A 20,246-nucleotide genomic window follows, 5' to 3' on the forward strand; every position below is an offset into this window, starting at 1 on the left:
GAGTAAAGGCAGCCCAAAGAAGAAGCACTATGATGGCCCCAACGCAAATGAGTTTTCCTGCTTATTTCATAGCCTCCGTAGCAGGCTTATAGAAGTGGGGGATTTGGTGGTCTTCGGCTGTTTTCTGATTAGCCCTGTTATAAAAACAGGGGTAATTCAACCAGCCCGGCTATGTTGTCTATATGCAATCAGAAAATAGCACAAAAGGCTCCCAAAGATGCTGAAGACCCCCAAACCCCCAGCTTTTGGCATGCTATGGAGGCTACTTATTTCAGACACCTGTCTACCCTGTATTTATGACCGACCCTGTCAGATAGTGGAAAACCCGATTTTCACCCCAATTTCCTGGCTGAGTAGCTGCAGAGAAAAGACAGCCCTATCACAGTATCAGCCCTCTGGGTCTCTGAAGAGCGGGTTGAAAAAGCGCCAGCGAGAAATTCACGATGAATAAAACGGTAAATTCACAAAAGCTCTAAATATTTTACGGAGGTACAAGACCTCCAGTTTCTTGTTCCGCTTTCATTCTTTTAGTCTCTGCCCGTAAATTGCATTTTTTTTTATTCAGAGAAACAATAATACAAAGAAACTGAAGGACGAAGACAAAGTGGCGACCTACTCAAATTGTGCAAAACATATTTTCTAGCCGCCACGTGTACATTGAAAATGAAATTAATGTTTGACAAGTCACTAAGAAAATAATAATACACATAAAACCAATCATTACAATGTAGCTTTGGTGAACATGAGTCCAACCTCCTCCCCCATGGAAGAAAGTATAAAGAACACGGACAACTAAAACGTTTTGTTGATATGATGAATTCCTGTGTGGCTAACATAATTTTGCAGTTGATATTACAAGATCTGAGCAAACTATCAAGTAGACTTCTTATTATAGAATATTTGGTTCTGCCTGTGAATTACAGGTGTATTACAGATGTATCCCAATGTGTTAGGCCATACCAATTTAATTGTTGGTTATAGGATTAGCTTCTTCATTTCTTTCTGATTTGCAAAAAAAAAAAAAAAAAAGGATTCTGGTTCTGAATCAACTCAAACATTCTCATATTTTGCTCCCAACAGTTGAGGAAAGTCCTTGTCTTCATAGTTGTTACAGTTTTTCCATCTATTAATACATTGGTTTGATATAGGTTTTTGAACAAGGTTCGCAAAAGAAGGATCAAGAAGGTATACCTGGCTGCCCCCCTCCCACCCTGACTTCACGTGCGACGTACCCTGTAAGACCCAGCTTCTCGCTACAAGATAAGGGCCTTGGGTCAAGAATGGCACAACAAGCTCTTCAAATCCTCCGTAAGACTTTAATGACATGTTTTCTACTACAGCACTGGCTTTCTGTACACCCAGAAGGAAAGAGCACACACTGTTTATGCTATTTGATAATGACAGATGTGTTAAGAGGGTGTTACCTTACTTCCTGCAAACCTTAACTCAGGAACATGTGTGGTCCACAGGGTACAAATATTTTTGCGATCACGCAGCTCAAAATTAAAAGGTTCTCAGATTCAATCTGAAGCACACTTTCCTTCCACTCATAACATACAAGATGATGAAATATGAAGAACATTTCTGGAGATGCACTCTGGGCACATAAAATGTGCATATAAATGTTGGTAATGTTACATTCACGAGTTATCAACATAACACACAACAAAGGACAGAATACTTCTTGACTCCCTCTTCCATTTCCCATTTTAAGTTTTGTACACCTTTTGAACACTGTATATTAGCATTTCAAAATTAATTCTTTCAGTGTCTTTTCAAATGCTGCCCTATGACAGTTCAGTCAGAAATGCAGTAGCCTGGTTTGGGTGCTTTTCTAGAGCTATATTTGGATCTATCTACATTTTCCATGGGAAAAATCACAGAGGGAGTTACTGTACTTGAACCTGTTGCCCCCCTCCCCCTTACAATGTTTTGTCTATAATGTGGTTGTAATAGCTTCCTTTGGGTCAACAGTACTGATAACAAAAAGCGCATACAGCAATCACAAATGATGCTGATTCTTTTCTGCTCTCCAAGAAAAAGCACTCCTGGCTTTGAACACATTACTGAGAATAAGATAAGGCCACAACAGTTTTGTAAGTTATCATGAAAGTTCATCTGTGTTGGTAGTTACACGTTTAGAGTTAAAACTTTTGGTCCAACACAAAAATTCTCTAAATTTTGTAAGTTGGTTGTTGAAAAAAAAATCTTTCCTCCAAGAAACCCAAACCATGACTTGGGGCAATCACTCTCTAACCTGACAAGGAAAATTTGACTACTCCCACAAACTGCAATCTTTTTTCTTTATTCATCAAATTACATGAAATGACCTTGCAATAGACGGCATAACTGAAGGTCAAACTTGCCCCCCCCCCACCATCACAGCTACTTGTACATTTAATGTAAAACTTACTGACCATGCATACATTGTGTAGAAACAACAAAAAGGGGCAAAGAACAAAATGACAACAGAGCTTTCATACAAAGAAACAAACTGTAGTATACTTTGACAGTCACTCCATGAAACTGTACATGTTGTATGCATAAACGAGCGTACTCTCTCCTCTAGTTCTGTTTTTATATTGTTTTTTCTTTTCGTTCACTATAATTTTAAAAAATCCTGAAGTCAAGGAACAAAATTGGAGTCGATTTATGACTGACACAAAACTGCCAACTTTGTACTTAACACATTGGAATTAGTTCATCAGAACATGTCTAAGACTATGGTATTCAGTCATTTATTTACCAACAAGAAAGACCCCACTCCACATAATATCAGTAAAACTTACAACTATTCATAGAGCCTTATGTCTGTGTGCTTCCACTTAATTCTTCAAAGAAAGAACTTGAAAACAACTGAAAGTGGATCATGATGTGGCATCGCATTGGGCTGGCTGAACTACTGACAACAGTACAAAACACAGTACCAGATTTTCAATGGCCAAACGGCAGATCTTTCTGATGTTTCACGCATGTCTTCTATTTGTTTTGTGTCCCTAGTATATATGTTGACCTCGTACAAAAATATCAAAATTTGACATCACTACAGTGACTATTGAATGCATGGTACATGAAGGTGCAAAGTGGAGAACACTACAGTTTCTGACACATGAACGATACCAGTGACTGCATATCTATAGGACATTCTGTATATGTAAAAGGAGCATCTAACTCTTAAGTACAGACTCTCAAAAATATCACCTTTAAAGGCTTATTCAAACAACACCTGTGTAGTCTAACTTGTAAATAACACATTTTTTTAAACATTAACTTGGATACATAATAAACTGAACAAAAGAGAACTGAAGATATCTGTACAATGGATTTATATGATACTACTGAAACTACTACTTCAAGAGAAGTCTGGACAATCTGTGCACTGGTAAAATGAACAGTATGTATGATTTGTATTTTATCAATTTTCTTAATGTCAGAGTTATGATCTCCCTACATGAAAGCTGTAGAGAAAAAAAAACTCTGACCTGTTGCTCCCCAATAGGATTCACGTAGTGAACCGAACGAAAATGTCAACCTCTGAAGCAGTCCAAAGGAATACTGACTGAAACGTTGGAATGTCTTTAGTGTCTGCGCTGTTTCTTGGCGCTGCTGCCCCGCCCGCCACTGTCGTTCCGCTGTCGCTTGTGCGAGGACGACTTGTGAGGAGACTTGTGGTGGTGCGAGGAGGACTTGTGTGAGGAGGACTTGTGAGGAGACTTGTGAGGAGATTTGTGGGGGGATGGCTTGTGCCTGCCGCCGCCACCGCCGCCCTTGCTGGAGGACTTGCTGTGGGAAGTCTGCCTGTTGCGCCCGCTGCGCGGTCGCTCTTCCTCGTCCTCGTATCTCGACTCACGATCGGCTGAGAGGAAGCAAAAAAACAAACACGATTGTTCATCTCCATATGCAACAATAATATAAAACACGATATGAAAGATGATTGGTCCCCTCGTATCTCGACTCACGATCGGCTGAGAGGAAACAGGAAAACAAACACGATTTTTAGTAAAACGTTGAACTTTACTCCAACATACAACTGTAGATCAAATTTTTAGTGACTAATGTCGCCTTAATCAGGATAATTAATGACCAATCACTTCACAATGTGAGTTATGGTTTACAAACATGTAACCTTATTCTTTTGGGTAAGTCCAATTTCTAGTGTTGGATATTGTATTTCAAACTTGTTTCATAATGAGTTCTACCAACACAGATAAAGTTTCAAGATAAAACACGATTGATGATGTTGATCTCCATATTCGACAACTTTATCCATATTCAACAACATTATAAAACACCATATAAAAGACCAGTCATTTCAATTTCAATGGGATTTCAATTTAAAAACTTAAATCAACTGTCAGGTCCAAATATCTGTATGAAGTATAAAGCCAGGTAAAGGTTATTAATATGACACAGATCAATATACAACAAACAGAAGTAAGCACTTTAAATCAAAAGATAAAACTTAACTGTAATACCAGTTAAAATCTTGCCAATCAATAATATTCCTATCGTTAATACTTAGTCTAATAAAAAAAAATCTATTCACATTTGAGTTATTCTGTTCAGAAACCAACCAACCAATGCCAGTGACAGGTGAGTGAAAAGATTTGCGGGGTAAGAAATGCCTTTGTAGGTCAAATACTCCACCATGATTGGTCCCCATGGCCATCCTGCCAGAACAGAACACAAATGAAATTCCTCCTAACTCCTACTGAAGTAGGTTTGTTTGCATGTTAGGGACTAAACAAGGCCATTGACACTTTGGATACAGGAGTGCAAATACAGTACGGGGCTGGGGAAAACCTGTGTAAGCAGCTTGTTTGGACTGGGGAGACTCCCCGACATTCTGAAAACACATGTTCTCTGCAAGAAGCACAAACAGCATGTTCTGTAAATGTCAGCCCATCATGGGGGAGGGGGGCCACGAAAGGTCAAGTTGACTGCAAGGTCAGACAGTCGTTATCTCCTTGAGTGAGCACGTCTAGGGAAGGGAAAGTACTAGTAGCTTATCCTTATCTCTGCTGCCTAAATAAACCCATGAACAATATGAATTTAGTGCTATAAGCAGCTACCCTAGCTGGCAAAAGGTTACTGTAATTCACTTAATGTTCAAAGTAGCAAAATTTCACAGTCTTGAGAAAAATAGACATGTTCAAGGAACTATAAATAATAATATTATTTATGGTGTCGACAGGTGCAGAAAAAAGAAAGTCCAGGAATTATTTGTTAAATGTAATGATAAGTTCACGGTATAGAAGTGGCAGTGAAAACAGTTAACAGTACAGTGAAAAAAATCAGGAATTACAGTATAGATGTACACTGCACAAGTATGGCACCTAAAATTTCTGAGAAACTAGTATTGGTGAAATGTCTGGTCCTATGTAGTATGAGGGATACTGGTACACATACAACATGTAATTTCTGAAGAGAAATGGTTAGGACACTTAACAGTATAAGCATTGCCCCTATTTAGTACATGTACTATCGCTGCTGTACTATCATTTAGCTAACTTGGTATGTTGATCTACTGTGGAGCAAAAACTTTCTGTTTTTATTTTCTAATTTGGTTCCGGACTGCACACATCAACAATAAACAAAAAGAGCTTCTTATTAGCAAAGACAGGTTAGATTTGGTAATAGCATCACCCCTTGTCTTATCTTCCGGATTAAGTAAAGACTAACCCAAATAAACACACTCAAAAAAGCATTTCAGGAAGTATTTTGTGACAGTCTGGCCTACTTAAGTGAACATCTACATGTAAATTTTCAATTCCACTAGCGTTCCACTAGGTTCTCCACTAGCTCACACAACTTCACCGTCCAAATTCCTTGTTCGAAATCTTTTTACAGTGACAGTTTCTTTTCCCGCACAGCCAAGCTTTGGAATTCCCTCCCTGACAAGTGTTTCCCACCAACCTACATGTACAATCTACAGGCTTTCAACTCAAACGTTCACCGCCATCTCTTGACATAGCCATTTTTCTCTTATCTTTCTAGTTCAATGCCGAGAAGTGGTCGTATAGGCCTTGCATTGAACCACTCCGTTAAAAAAAATTCATTAAATCTACATCTACCAAATAAAATATGCTAATATAGTAGAGAGATACTGTATTGTGAAGAATGTTGCATACCTCTACATGTACACTAGTAATATTTCATAACTAAAGCATGTCTTACATATATGTAATACATCAGAGAAGATGCACTCATATACCTGATGGTAAACTGATGGAACAGCTTGGCATGGGAAAAGTATCCCATGCAGATTGTTTTTCATTATAAAATCTAGGACAGTCAAATAAATTCCTGGGGGCCATTCCATAAATTTTCTTGAGGCAGGTGGGTGGGTATACATACAGTAAAAAAGCAACTGTTTGGAAGACGTGTTGAGAAATATGCATTGTAGTTTGTAATAGTCTAGCAGCATTGATGAAAAAATCTGACCAATTGTGCAGAAAATTGCTTCTGGAGAGTAATTAAGATGCCTCCATATCCAGATCTCTTTGTGTACCAAATTTGCACAATTTTCCAGCCATGCCACTAGACAACAAGACAACAATTAATGCAGCACCACTATTATAGTATCTACCAGAACTTAATGGCAGAGGTGCGTTCCAAAGTACCCCTACATGTCACGGTATGTTGCCATGCTACATTCAAAGTGGTTCCAAACAACAGATGAAATCCTGGCAGTGAACATTTTTGTCTCACACTCTGGCATTTGACTGTTTGGTCTCCCAGGAATAACAACAACCTGGTACTCAAGACCTGAAGTGCCACAGACAGCGTTAGAATAGAGCCACCAATGACATTTCACAGACCAAGCCAGCCACTTAACCTAGACGGGTTTCCAAAACATGAAAGCTAATTGAGCAATATTTGGGATCTACGATCTACTTATAGCGATCTAAATCGTAATCCGTTTGGCCTGGTGCTGGTACAGATCTGACCAGTTATGACCTATATTGTCTAATACCTGCTATGGTTCACAGGCTGCGAAAACAAGCAGAAACCACCTCCAGGCTACCCAGTGATTGACAGTTGGCAGGAAACTCTATTAGATCCAGTTCTGACAGCAGGAGAGTTGGATTCCAACCCTAAAACTTTCCTGATGTCCAGGACACGACTTCACCCACCCCCAGCCAGGGTTATGCCCCCCTCCCCACTCGAGGTGAAGATATTTCCTCATAATTACCAAGAAGGGGAACATCTAGGATGACCACTTGCCCCACCCCATGCTACTGTTGACACAAGACACACCAGGGGTCTAGTCTCTGTTGACAAACTCATCTGCAAGGTGCTAGGGCACAAGTACCCAATTAAACGCACAATGACTGGGTTTATGTCGCGACAATCCTATACAAATAAGACACTGAGCTTTGAAAAACCTACATGTATAGGGATGGGCTGATTTTTGTCGCACACTTCTATTCATAACAAATGTACTTCATAAAACTTCAGTAAATGATTTCTTTCCACAGTAATAGTTGTCACCGTTTCCTTCTGTCAGGTGTGAAACTTTTCGAACTGGCCCAGTTGTTACACCGTAATGTCAATCAAATAGACTTCAAAGGAACCTCCCAAACATGATCACTGTTATACAAAAAACATGTCAGTGCCTGGAAACTGGCCAATTAGCCGGTCTGTAGTGTGATCTGTTGCCAGTACAGTCAGCTCTGTTGCACAAGAAAGGGCTGTTCTAAGAGCAAGATTTATTAAGTTTCAAGCACTTTTAACAAACTAATTCTAAACTTTTAAAATCAACACATCATAGAACTTTCATCAGTTATACATAACTTACATGTATATGCATGTGGTTCTCGAAAACCATTTAAAAATGGGCAAGAAAAGTGAAATACATAAAATATTTTTGGTTCATGAATTCAAACTACATGTATATCCATATAGCACCTGGCAACGGTTCATGATACTAAGTTTGGAGATTCCGAAATGAAAGGTTTCGCCTCCATGCAACGGCCAAAACCCACAGTGGGGAAGGGGCGAACTATGTCAACTATGTTCTGCGATACCCTCAGATCCTTAACCATTGGCCTTTTTGCTTATTTTGGGAACAACATGTGCACAGCAACGGAAGTGACCTCCATGTGTGGAATGCTCAACCAGGTGATACCCACGTATGAATGGGGAGACCGCGTGTAAGGGCCAGACCACCCTAATCTTCAAGTAAACGAAAGGCTTCTGCCCTACGCAAGGCTTCTACCTATGTCGGGCTTCTCTGCAGTGCATTTTGCTTGTTTTGTAAATTGTATGTCTTCCAAATGCTGTTGTTGTCATAAGATACCTCAACTCAATGAGGAAACATAACACCTCAAAAGATACACGAAAAAAGAAAAACTCTAAACATGTAGAAATGACATACGGTACATTTCTCCAAGTGGAATAACAGTGTGGGCTACCCTATAAGTAAAAAAAAACAAAACAAAAACAAACAACAGCAGAATTATGTTTTATAATAAAACCATCCTATCTGAGTAGAGATCCCTTCTCAAAATCCCTTCAATCCCCCAGCCTCTAAGTGGCAATCCCAGCGGGACTATCATCCAAAACCTGATCAATCGTGTTACCCAAATTCCTGCCCAAAACACCCCAGCGGGTTGGTTTAAAAGAAAACATGTGCAGAGAGTGTCATACTTGCACTTGTTGCTGTGGTCCGCCGATGCCCCTGGCTGCAAGGTTTCACAGTTGTGGACTGTGTCCCTCTCTTGGAAGAGAGTTGTGGTTACGAACGTCCTCCATTCCACTGGGCGGAGGTCTCGGAGAAGGATTCAGGGGAAGTTGGACTTCTAGATCAACGTAATAAGCATCCCTTTTTGACCGTGTGGGCCTGTTCTTGTATCCGTTCCCTACATGACCGTTGCCTTGACCTTGGTGGGGATATTTTGACCTTGAGTGGTCGGGGCTTGAAGCCAAGTCTGTAAAACCATACTGGAAACTTATTGGCGAAGGCTCAGGTATGTCTGTCCTGTCAAAAGCAGTAAGGGGAGGTTTTTCGGAAATGTCAGACAATTCCGTCGTTTGTGTGTCATATCCGCTCTCGTAGCGGTGCAGAACCGCCGGGCTGTACTGAACGGTTGGCTCTGAGCTGGAAATACTGTGGTCCTGACTCCGATTCCTCCGAAAACGCATGAAAGTCAGCCCCACAAAGAACACAAGGCAGCAAATGCAAACCAGACCCAAGGCAATCAAGGCAATGGCGACCCCTCCTAAACTGAGGCCCACCCGACCCTCAGAGGTGACCACTGTTGTGACTTGACTTGTCGAGGAGAGGTTTGTAGTTGTGGTTGCAAGCGTCGTTGTGGACCACAAACCGTCGTTACCCCACGACGTTACGTTCAGGTACGACCACACCGTGACGTTCTGACCCGAGTTCCCGGCGATACACGTGTAGTACCCACTGTCTGGGAGTCGGGCCCGGCGGATTACCAGGGTGCTTTCCTTCAGCCTTATGCCTTTCAGGCTGGACTGAGGGGTGATGTAATCTCCGTGCGGCGTCCGCCACATGACAACCGGGTCCGGATCGCCCGTCGCCTCGCATCTCAGCGCGGCCCGGTCCCCCTCCAGGATATCCAAACGCACGGTGTGGCTGAGAATCTTGGGCGGCTTGCAGGTAAAGTTTGTCAGGGGCATGTTGACGAACAGGTCCTCTGACATCTCGTCCGTCTCTGTACAGTAGGTGCTCTCCACGGATGACAGGGAGAAGTAAGCTGTATCCACCAGCTTTCTGAGCCACAGCAGCTCGCAGTTACACGTCAGGGGATTCTCCGCCAGTCCTATCGCTCGCAGGGAAATCAATGGCTTGACGAGCTCCCTGGACAGGGTTGTCAGATTATTTCAGCTGAGTCCCAGGAACCAGAGGCGGGAGAGGCCTCTGAAGGCATTGTTGGGTATTGTCCGGAGCCCCACACCCCCTAGATACAGACCACCCAAGTTCCGTAGGTCCACAAATGGCCTGTTGTTCAACTGCAGCCCCACGTTTCCATTGAGAACCAGGAAGTCAAGGTTGCTCAGCCCCCGGAATACATCAGCCGGAGATGTTTGTGAGCAGGTTGTAGCCCAGATACAGGCTCTGCAGGTTTGTCAGGCCCTCGAAGGCACCTGGCTCGATCTGGCTGACTCGGTTGTAGGTGAGGGCCAGTCCTTCCAGGCGTCGCAGGTTCCTGAAGGCACCGCGAGGAACGTACTGCAGGTTGTTGTGGTGCAGGTAGAGGTTGACGGCGTCCTCGGGGATGTTCTGTGGGAGGGACGTGAGGCGCTGGTAGCCACAGTTCACGACGTGGTCCTCCGTACACTCGCACCTGGCGGGACACGCCGAGATGTCACCACACTCCAGAAGCACGACGAGCACGACCAACGCCTCCTTCCAATAAGCCATCTTGGATCACGACTCGGGGAGAAGATTGTATACAAGTTCCATGGACCACTGGCAACCAAGGAATAACAAACCTTCAAAGGCAGTGTTGAGGAAAGTCAGCGGAGTGGAGAGCTGGTGCCTTGTCTTCAAATGGTTGAACCGGCGACCAGTAAATCAATCAGCACGGCCGTTTGTGGAGAAATGCCCCCTTTTACACAGGGTGAACTCCTACAGAAATCCTGGAGCTTGCCCGAGTGGTGGGAGCTTGGCACTGTGTCCAACTTGGTGTGGCACCTGAATAAAGCTGCTGTGCGTGTGCTGAGCAATTTATTTGTAATTTGGGCCGAACCAATCTCCCGGCCAAGGAGGGAGGAGCCACCACCACATGTTGGCCACAAACTTTGCTGGCTTCCTGCTGTCGGCTGCAGGCTACCCGGATTAAAATCTCCCCCTGCAAATAATTAAGGGGTTTGGCAGTTAAAGCGAGTGCCCCAAAGGCAGTCACTTTTAATTAGCAGTGATATGTGGGCTGGGAGGGCCTTGTTTCTTTTTGAATGATAACCCTTTCTGCCTGTCTTGCTCAGGTATAAAACTCGTCCTACATTCCTTCCAGCCTGGCCTGGTAGAGGGAAAGACGTTCCCACATGGCTAGAGGACAGTACGTTTACATCCGCTATGTTATTACGTTTACTTGTGTGCAGGACAAACATGTGCGGAGGTATGTTGTTTATATGTCTAGCCACCCTTTTCCCCGGATAACGTCAGGCCTACAGATGGATGCCAGAGGTCCCACTTCAACTTATTCCTCCAATGACAACTCTGACGTACAAGTCGGAGTGCACACACGCACGCACGCAAAGCTTCCTGTGCGAAAGGCGACACAATCCTCGCCAAGGCCCTCTCCCGTCCTCGACACTGACTTCCAAGAAAAGGACAGAAAGGGCCGATCACAAGTGATTGTATGCTCATTTTCTCTGAAATTGTTGGTATTGTTCCCTCCCTTTTTAGGTGAGTGCCTGGAGACCAAAAAGCAATGGTTACAGGGCTGCACCGGCCACAATAGGCAGGACAAAACCCCTGGCACTTGTGATGAATGGGGCATGAGTGACTACCCCTAATCTGGGCGTCAATCACCCAAAAAAGATTATCTTAAAAACCACTTATCCCAGTCCCCTGCTTTGGACCCACCCTATCATCTGCTAATAGGGGGAAATAGTTTTACTACCAGGATAAAGAGATTGCCAGAAAAACTTTCACTAATTCAAACTGGGTGAAAAGATCGTCTCTCTGATAACTCTATAGGGGGGCAGGGTAGAAGAGGGTAATGGGGGCTGTTGGGGTAAAGACTCCTCCCCAAAGTTGCGGTACCCTGCTGGGGGATACCTTACAACCTCCTGCCTCCCTACAATGAAAACAACAACAAACTCAGGGTGACATCCCCATAATCACATCCTGAAATCCCCCCTCTAGAAGAAAGCCCACAATCCCGGACATCGGTCTAATTTAGAAACCAACTGGGTGGCATCAAGCTCAACCCACTTGAAAACAGGGCATGAGGAGTTGGAAGGGGAAAAAAAACTCAGGCCATTTGTGCTATGTATTCAGGACAGCAGATCTTATCCGCTTGTCAAGTGAAGTGGAAGACTTGGCCAGGGAGGCACGCCACACAAGAAGATATCTTAACCAGCTTGCCCCAAGCCGACCCTCACAAGCAGTGACTCTGACGTCTCACAACAAGTCAAGGGCCTTTTCACGGGGCCTCAGTGTCTTACTTTAACAAGTTGAACATGTACCGAAGTTGTGTTTCACACAAAAAACTGAGGAGTTAGTTTACAGTTTCAAATAGCCTGGACCACAAATATCTGGATTTATCTGATGACACTGCTAATCACTCTCCAAGGAGCCCTCTTTAATTGGGATGTAATGCAGTCTGACTGGGAGACAGAAGAGAACACTAAGCAGGAGCCTACTTTGGGCAAGCTGCCATATGATTGGGGTGTCTGACATCTGCAGCGTAAGCGGCTAAACTTAGACATATCCTCACTAACAAGCCTTCCTCGGAAGAAAAATAATAGTCGGCAGAGTCAGAAGATTAAGATGCTACAGTTCTAGCTTATCTGAACTTCTGCGAAAAATGTGTAAACTTTACTAATACTAAATGATGTGATGGAGAGACATAATAAAAGATACAAACAATCTGTGACACAAGACATACTGACATGGCAAAAGCTTGAGAGATTGACACAAGGGTACCCTAAGGGAGAACAATCTGCATTTTAGCAGTGCCTGATCCAGGATGTTGGAATTGAAGTAAAAAGGGTTGATGCAGTGTTGTTATGTCTTGTTTGAGAAAGATAAAAATAATTAAACATGTAACATTTGAGCAGGAAAAAAAAAGTGTGCGAAAACTTCCTCCCCTTTCTTTATCTACAACACTCACTCACTCACTCTCTCCCATAGCTTAGTCAGCCGTCGGGGCAGCATGTTTGGCCAAGTTCTTCCACTGCTGGCGGTCCTCCGCCAGTCTGGCCATCTGGTTGGCTGTTAAACTAGTCCACTCTTTTAAGTCCGTTATCTACAACACCAGGTCCTAAAATTTCTCCACGATTCCATCTTTTGGGGCTTTTAAATTTCCAGATGCAACCACACTGTCAGTGGTACAATTTCTTGGCAGAAAGTTCACAGACTGGCTTATCGGAAGTTCTATTTCTTTGCTGCCTAATCTGGCCGCCTCTCTGCAAATTTCCCATGCCGGCCTTTGGTTTCACAGGTGTCTATTGATGACTCTAGTTACATAACCGGCAAGTATCCAAAAGTCAGACCAGCTCCCTGGGCTACAGTGTCTCTAATATAAAACACTCCTGACTCTGCCAATATCACAGGAAGCCCTGCAGAAACAGATAGAACTGCCACATCCTGAGAGAGGTGCCCAGTCTGGGTGTCAGCCACCTGCCAGCCACATGTCCCCGGCCATTTCCTCGGATGCAGAACAAATGATCTCATCACAGTAGAGCATATCTCCCTCCCGCTGACCCCAGGCTATCAATTTGGACCCACAAATTCTCTTCTCCCTGGACACACTGCACAGAGGAACTCAGTCCAAATGGTTTGTTTTCTATTACCAACAAATCAGGAAACAGAAAGAAATGGACTAGTAGATAGAAAGAAGGCAAATCTACTTGTACAACTTTAGGGCCGTTAATTCTACGTAGAGCGTAGACGGACCACTCTAATTCAACTTAGGGCAGAATTGGCGCATTTTTGTGTAGAGCTTATTCGCCATTTTAATTCTACATAATGCGTTGTAGCCACTTGGAATTTATCGTAAAGTGTAATCGGGAGGTTTCCGAATTCAGCTTAGAGCATTGTCGGGACCCCCCCATGCAGGCCCCCCCTTTAGGTCTCACTATTCGTCCATAGAAAGGTTCTTTTGTGAGAGAAATTACCAAAGCCGCCAGCAAAAAATGCAGCTACACTAGAGTTTGGGAAATTCTTTAATCTTTAGCCCTAAAGATATACTGTTTAAAACAAACCAACTGCCCTGGATGCCTAACCTCCACGGACGAACCATTTTTGTTCTAAACACCCCCTGCAAGCCCGGGGCAATGGTCAAGCCCACCGCTGCACTTTCCTGGCAGGTTGTAGAGGACTGGCAGCCAACTCATGTCAACACCACCGGTCTCCTCTGGCTCTGACGTGCCCACTGGATGTAACATCCTTACCCCTGGATCATGTGTGTCTTCCTAAGTACATGTTGCAATGGGAAAACAAAGTAGACCAGCTTATCCACTAGGGAGGCCCCTTTCTGACTCTAATAGAGCAGCTTTGTGATAAATTGGAACTGGGACTTTAAGGCTCTTTTTAAATGTCTCCTATGGATCTATGAAGCTGACAGAAATATTCCATGACTACCATAGGCTAGCTAGATGGTATTTGCAGCATATACTAGTAACTGCTTTTTGATTATATGGATGACATCCTCTGGAAGACCCAAAACTGATGCGAGCGTGCGAATAAAAAAAAAAGTTTGGCCTCCCAAAAAAGTTACTTTCATTATGAAATCTACATGGTTTTGAAGGTTGAATAAATAAGACAGAGTATGGCTTGGCGAATAATCTATTCTTCAAATTCATTACTTTACATGTTCGTATTTTTCGTTTGATTTTGGCATTCTATGACATAGGTATCATTTTCTAGTGTTTTTTTTCTTCAACTTACCGTATATTTTCGCTCATTTTGCAACTGTTTTGTACAATTTACAGTATGGTCCAAAACTTTTTTTGTTTAATCAGCGGAAAATTCATGAGTGTGGATGGCATCCATGATATAATCAAATCAACATAGTCTATAGAATTATATTTTCAACATAATATTAACCAGGACCTCCTATTGTCCTGTTTGTAAACAGATCCTGTGTTCCTACAGGGAGAGTATCAGAGAGGCCCACCCTGATCTCTGTTGACTTTTTGACTCTTAAGTAGCATATCTAGTTTCTTCCCCTCTTTACCAAGGGACCCTAGGGCAGGCATAAGGCACCAATTACACCCAGCTCCCTGGTTATATTCCTCTCTGTGGGGAGGGCTGGGGTTTCATGACATAGCCCTGCAAGGGGTGGCATTTCCAGACATGAGTAGCTCATGTTTTATACTGCCAGGTGCACCTCTTCTTCAATTTAAAGGCTTGGAAACCCAATTTTTCAAAGTCAATATTCTAGCCATTTATCTACATACTGAGTTGAAACCACACTATCCCAATGTATATTGACCCTCAAAGAGCAAAAATACACAAAATTCTGACAAAAAATGGTTGCTGGAACGTTGCCGGGCTGATTTTTAGGGTACCACCCAGAAAAAAAAAAGAACTCATCTTGGGGCTTGTTTCTGTAGCTTTAAATGCCCAAAGTATGAAATACTGATTGAGATGTGCTAATGTGAAGTAGTATGTGTCAATATCACAAATATTGCTTTATTCAGAATATTTCCAGTTTTGCTGCTCTGAAATCGCATTGGATGCCTTTAAATGAATGAACTAAATTGCTCAACAATTTCTACACACAAGGACTAAAGCATAGGAAGTTTATGTCAATCTTTTTCTAACATTTCTAAGAAACTAGTCAAAACTAGTTGCAAAGAACTCTGATATCACTGTTTTCTATTCAAGCCATTGTAAATTTTATCAAGCCAAAATGCCTTTTTATTAAATCCCGAGAAATGCTATTTCACACATTTTGAGATGAAAATTTTAGGGAGTGAAGCTAAGTCTCTATGCTTGTCTTATATTAACTTCTGAGGTACCCCTTCCCCCGCTTCCTTACCACTTAATTCTCATGACTGCCTGAGGTAAACAGTAATGACAAGTTAAAGAACAGACTTTCAACTTGAGTTCAAGCATGCTTATCTCTTAAAGTAAAGTCTGACAATCCTTTTATCATACAGGAAAATCCCTGCCAAGGTACGGTATGCAGAAACAACATGACAGATAGGACCTTGACTGCAATTTTAATCATAGGCCACACCGACTTAATTTTATGGATGACATCCACGTGCGCATTGATTTTTGCCTGTTCACTATCCTCCGAGGCTCTGGCCTGGCTCTAGGATCTAGGCCTGGGTGCACGGAGCCTGTGGTAACTCTGGAGGACGGCACCCAGGCTACCGAAGCTCCACGACTCAAGAACTCAGTACATACGTACAGTGCAGATTCATAAATTATACAAAAAGCCATGCAGCATGTCCATGTGCCGGCTTGTCATGTATGTCGCTATGTACTGCCGCAAATTCACAATACCAGCTTTGTATCCCTGTGGTTTAGTAGCAATTTTATTTTTGGCTGGAATTTTTTTTTATTTGCCCGTACTAGTTTGGGGGTCTTCAGAGGATGTCATCCATAATATTAAGTTGGTGTGGCCATACTTAAAAGTAAGCACATTGTATTCTGAAAACTACCAATAACAACTTTGATTTTGAGTTTGTTTTTAGAAAACTTTGCAGATATGAGAGGTAAACATTCGAGGTAGTCTGTCTGGTCCTTGTGTACAGGTACTCTGTCTTGGCTTTCCTCCATATTGAGGGAGTGCCAAGTTCAAAATTTATGGACTCATTAAAACTAACTGTTAGGAGTTAAGATTTAGAGCCAAGATTAGCCTGAACTTTCCGTTAACGTTCTATCTTTTCTGGAATCTTCCTTTTCAGTGACTTTGTTTTGTTTTACAGTATCAAGCTATTAGGGAGAGGTTTTGTAAAAACCGAAAGGGGCGAGCATGTCACAACCGGGAATCGAACCCGAGTTGTCCGCTTGGCGGTCACCAACGCTAACCATTACACTAAAAGGTCGCACGACCATTTAGCATGGTCAGTTAGCACTGTTACACTACTCCCCCTTTTCTTTCAAGATTCGTCCTCGAATCTTCCGAGTCCGACATCCCTGGAGCTGCCACACTTATCCTCAGTGCCAGTACTCACAGGGCCCACTGTAAAAACCGAAAGGGGCGAGCATGTCACAACCGGGAATCGAACCCGAGTTGTCCGCTTGGCGGTCACCAACGCTAACCATTACACTAAAGGGTCGCACGACCATTTAGCATGGTCAGTTAGCACTGTTACAGTTTGATTTACAAATTTCTTCAAGATCTACAATCATGTACATGTACATGAACACTAGAACATCTGATTCAACTTGAAGCCTTGTACATGTATATCATGTCACTGCTACATGTGTAAACACATGTCATTTGAACGAGCAAGTTCAACGTTCTTCAACTGGCGTGTCGTTACCTCCGTGAATAGAGGTTTCGTTTTCGGTGTGACTCTGTTTTTGTGTTTGCTCTACGTGTTTTCATGGATCCACATGGTAGGCAAATTTCGGACTCTGACAGGAAGTTACATCAAAGGTCCCAGAAAAGGTTATCTGATTTCTTGTTTCTTGCAAAATGCATGTAAGTTGCCTTGTCGGAGACAGTGGGAAATGCTAACACTAAGTCAAGTTCATAATAATGAATGAAATGAATAATTCTCAAAAATTCTTGGAGGTATATAAGTTTCTTACAATTTCTTCTTACTTGTAAGTTGTATGTCATTAAGATAAACATTCATGGTTACAGACTTAAAATTAAAAGAGGACCTGCATGCCCTTTTTCGTAAGGCATAATCAGGCCTTTTTAGACTTCGTAATCCGTAGGCAGCCTCCCGAAAAATCGACGTAATTCGTAATAGTACATTAGCCATAAAGCGTTGAGTCGTAATCAGGTCGGAGAATTTAACGTAATTCGTAATCGGTGGCAAAAATTTGGCGTAATTCGTAATCACTACCCCGCCATGCAGGCTCTCTTACAAAAACCAAGTATCTTTACCAATTTTTTTAGAGACCGATGTTACATCTCTGAAGATAAAAACTCTTCTCCGCTCCAACACAAACCGTGCAGCACCAGGAACAAAGCATACCAGGACTTTCTCAAGTACCCAAGAAGCTTTATGGAGGACACCGTGACAGAGATGGATGGAACCGTACAAGATAGTTCAGTCAACACAGCAGACAGACCTAGGACAACTCAGCGTGTTGTCCTGAAGCCTTGTGTGCACATGTGGTTTCCAGCCGCACCCCTCCTCTCTAGGTAAACTACATGGCGTGCGTGCGCCGCGGAAAAATGTCGTCGGCACGCGGACGGCAACTTTGTTAGTCACGGAACGAGCAACACTTTGCGATTTGTCGAGAACGCGGGTTGTATCCTCTGTGGCAAGTACCAAAAATTCTTCAGCTGTTGTCACGCATTATGAAGAAGAAAAGGTGAAGACTTTTGGAATGGTGTAAGTTAGTCTTGTGCTGTTCAAAGATTTCTCTGGAAGACAGAGGACAGTTGGGAAAGCTAAACATGAAAATGGACAAACATTTGGAGCAAGCAACTAAAGATGACATTTATCTAAGTCTTGCTTGAGTAATGAGTAAAATATGGACTTAACCAGCATCTACAATTTGCAGAACAAATACAACTGCAAATCAAGACATTGTCAGTGATGTTTTCTTTAACTTGCTTACACAGCATAAGCTTTTACTGCAGCGTAGCTGCTTTGCATAATTGTATACTAGTAAAGAAACAGGCTGTGCTAGATAATGCTGTTAACACTACAGAATTTTCTGTCACAATCTTCTACTGTCCATCTTTACCTTTAAGACAACAAACGTTGGTAGAAGGTTTGCTTTGCTGTTTTGACTTCTCACCTTAAGGGAGACGTTTTGTTTCAATCAAAACCACAAAATTGTGGTAGTTGGACAAAAACAACTTAGGCTGACAGAAAAAAAAGAGAAAAAGACTTTGTTTAAGGAAACAAGATGTTTATCATCACTAATGTGGCATGAAAAAGGAAGAAATTTTCTCTCCAATTAGTCTTTCTCTCCTGTTCCTGCATCCATCACAATTACAGCACTTATCTCCAGTCTCCTGTGTGTTAACACAAAAGAAGTAGGAAATGTTTTTGGAGACATGAATCATCTGAACAGCCTGGAATGCTGCAAGGAGAATCCAAGAATTCATCCCTGAAGGGCCATCCTTCTTCAGACTTTAGGCAACACCTATTTAATTTGTTGGTTCTCAGATTTTTCCAGAAAAAATATGAAGCGACAGGGCGAAAAAAAAATAAAAATAAAAACAGGTCTAGGCATCCTATTATAGTCCCAAATGCTACAATAGGAGCCATGAAGTCAACACAAAAGGCTGAGTTAATATTCAAACAATGAATTTTGAACTTTAATCAAACCACTATTCATCAGAATAGAAATCAATATTCTAGTCACTCAGTTTAAACAACACTAGAGCTGTGTACCTAAACAAATTTTAGGTACAGGTACAGGTACACAGGTTTAGGTACAGGTCCGGACCTGAACCTGTACCTGAACAATTCGACCAATTTATATGCTCTTCTGAACTCCTTCAATAACAAAAAAACATAAATAAACTTGATAGTTAAGGTTTATTCTTTGTTTATGGCGAATGCTCAGATAAAATATAGGCAAAACTAAGTTGTTTTTGTTTTCATGAACACACTGTCCTTACACAGGGACCCATTGTGGACCAGCTATTTACACATTTGAGGTCACAAATAGGCATAAAATTAGTGTGAAATTGTTTAGGTACAGTACCGGTACTGAGGGATTAGGTATTTTGGACCTGTACCTAATCAATTTTTCCGGTACAGTATCGGTACTGCATACCGGTACACAGCTCTAAACAACACTGTTCCAATGTATATCAACATTCATGGAGCAAAAATGCCCAAAATACTGACAGAAAACAGTGGAAGGACCTGGGATGATTTTTTGGGTACCTGACCTAGAAAATAAAGGACTCATCTTGGGGCATGTTTCTGCTGTTTTAAATTTTTTAATGAAATACTGATTTAAATGTGCAGGAAAAAAAATGTTGTGTTTCCTGTTTCAGTCCAGAAAAAACTAGGGTCGGTAGGTAGGGATTATCTTATTTTATTTTTATTTTTTATTTTTTTTTTAGACTTTGCTGATTGCTGTGTTTATATAAGCAGAACATGATGAAAAATCGATTGTGCAATATTATATTTCATCACTCAGGTACTCAGGTGTCAGATCATGGAGCTTTAAACGGTCGATCAGCTCGAAGAACTTAACAGACGTCCCTAGCCCTTGCAGGGCTAAATTCAGATTCAGGTCCTGATTCAAGTCTACAGGTTTTCAGGGTTCTCCCAGGGATTTGGGAGAAAAAAAAGAAACAAAAAAGAATTCTAAAGAAAAAAAATTAAATACTGCACAAAATTTTAAATTAGGTTTCTATCCCTTTGTTTGTCCTAAAAATACGATAGTGTGATTGTATCAATTTGAAACCCCAAAAATTAAGCTACTAGTAAATCGG

The 20,246-nt window shown here is 42.1% G+C and overlaps 2 protein-coding genes across 3 annotated transcripts in view; both read right to left on the minus strand.

Moving 5' to 3' along the window:
* Positions 1 to 2,289: 2,289 nt before the first annotated feature.
* The window catches only part of LOC109473779 (FACT complex subunit SPT16-like), a 58,674-nt gene continuing 40,717 nt past the window's right edge, over positions 2,290 to 20,246 (minus strand). For both annotated transcript variants that reach the window (XM_019773839.1, XM_019773837.1), the window contains one exon: positions 2,290 to 3,856. In XM_019773839.1, the coding sequence (XP_019629398.1) occupies positions 3,579 to 3,856 (278 nt within the window). In that variant the 3' untranslated portion in view covers positions 2,290 to 3,578. The remainder of the gene's footprint in view (positions 3,857 to 20,246) is intronic.
* Positions 9,943 to 11,267, minus strand: LOC109473780 (immunoglobulin superfamily containing leucine-rich repeat protein-like). Its single transcript, XM_019773840.1, has one exon. It carries the CDS (start codon positions 10,391 to 10,393, stop codon positions 10,043 to 10,045), a length of 351 nt encoding a protein of 116 aa, XP_019629399.1. The 5' UTR covers positions 10,394 to 11,267; the 3' UTR covers positions 9,943 to 10,042.

Source organism: Branchiostoma belcheri, unplaced genomic scaffold (genome assembly GCF_001625305.1).
Source record: "Branchiostoma belcheri isolate BF01 breed outbred unplaced genomic scaffold, Haploidv18h27 scaffold3, whole genome shotgun sequence".
Classification (NCBI taxonomy): Eukaryota; Metazoa; Chordata; class Leptocardii; order Amphioxiformes; family Branchiostomatidae; genus Branchiostoma; species Branchiostoma belcheri.

Coding starts and splice junctions, on each gene's coding strand:
- LOC109473780 (XM_019773840.1), bottom strand. CDS start 10,393: ATGGCTTATTGGAAGGAGGCGTTGGTCGTGCTCGTCGTGCTTCTGGAG.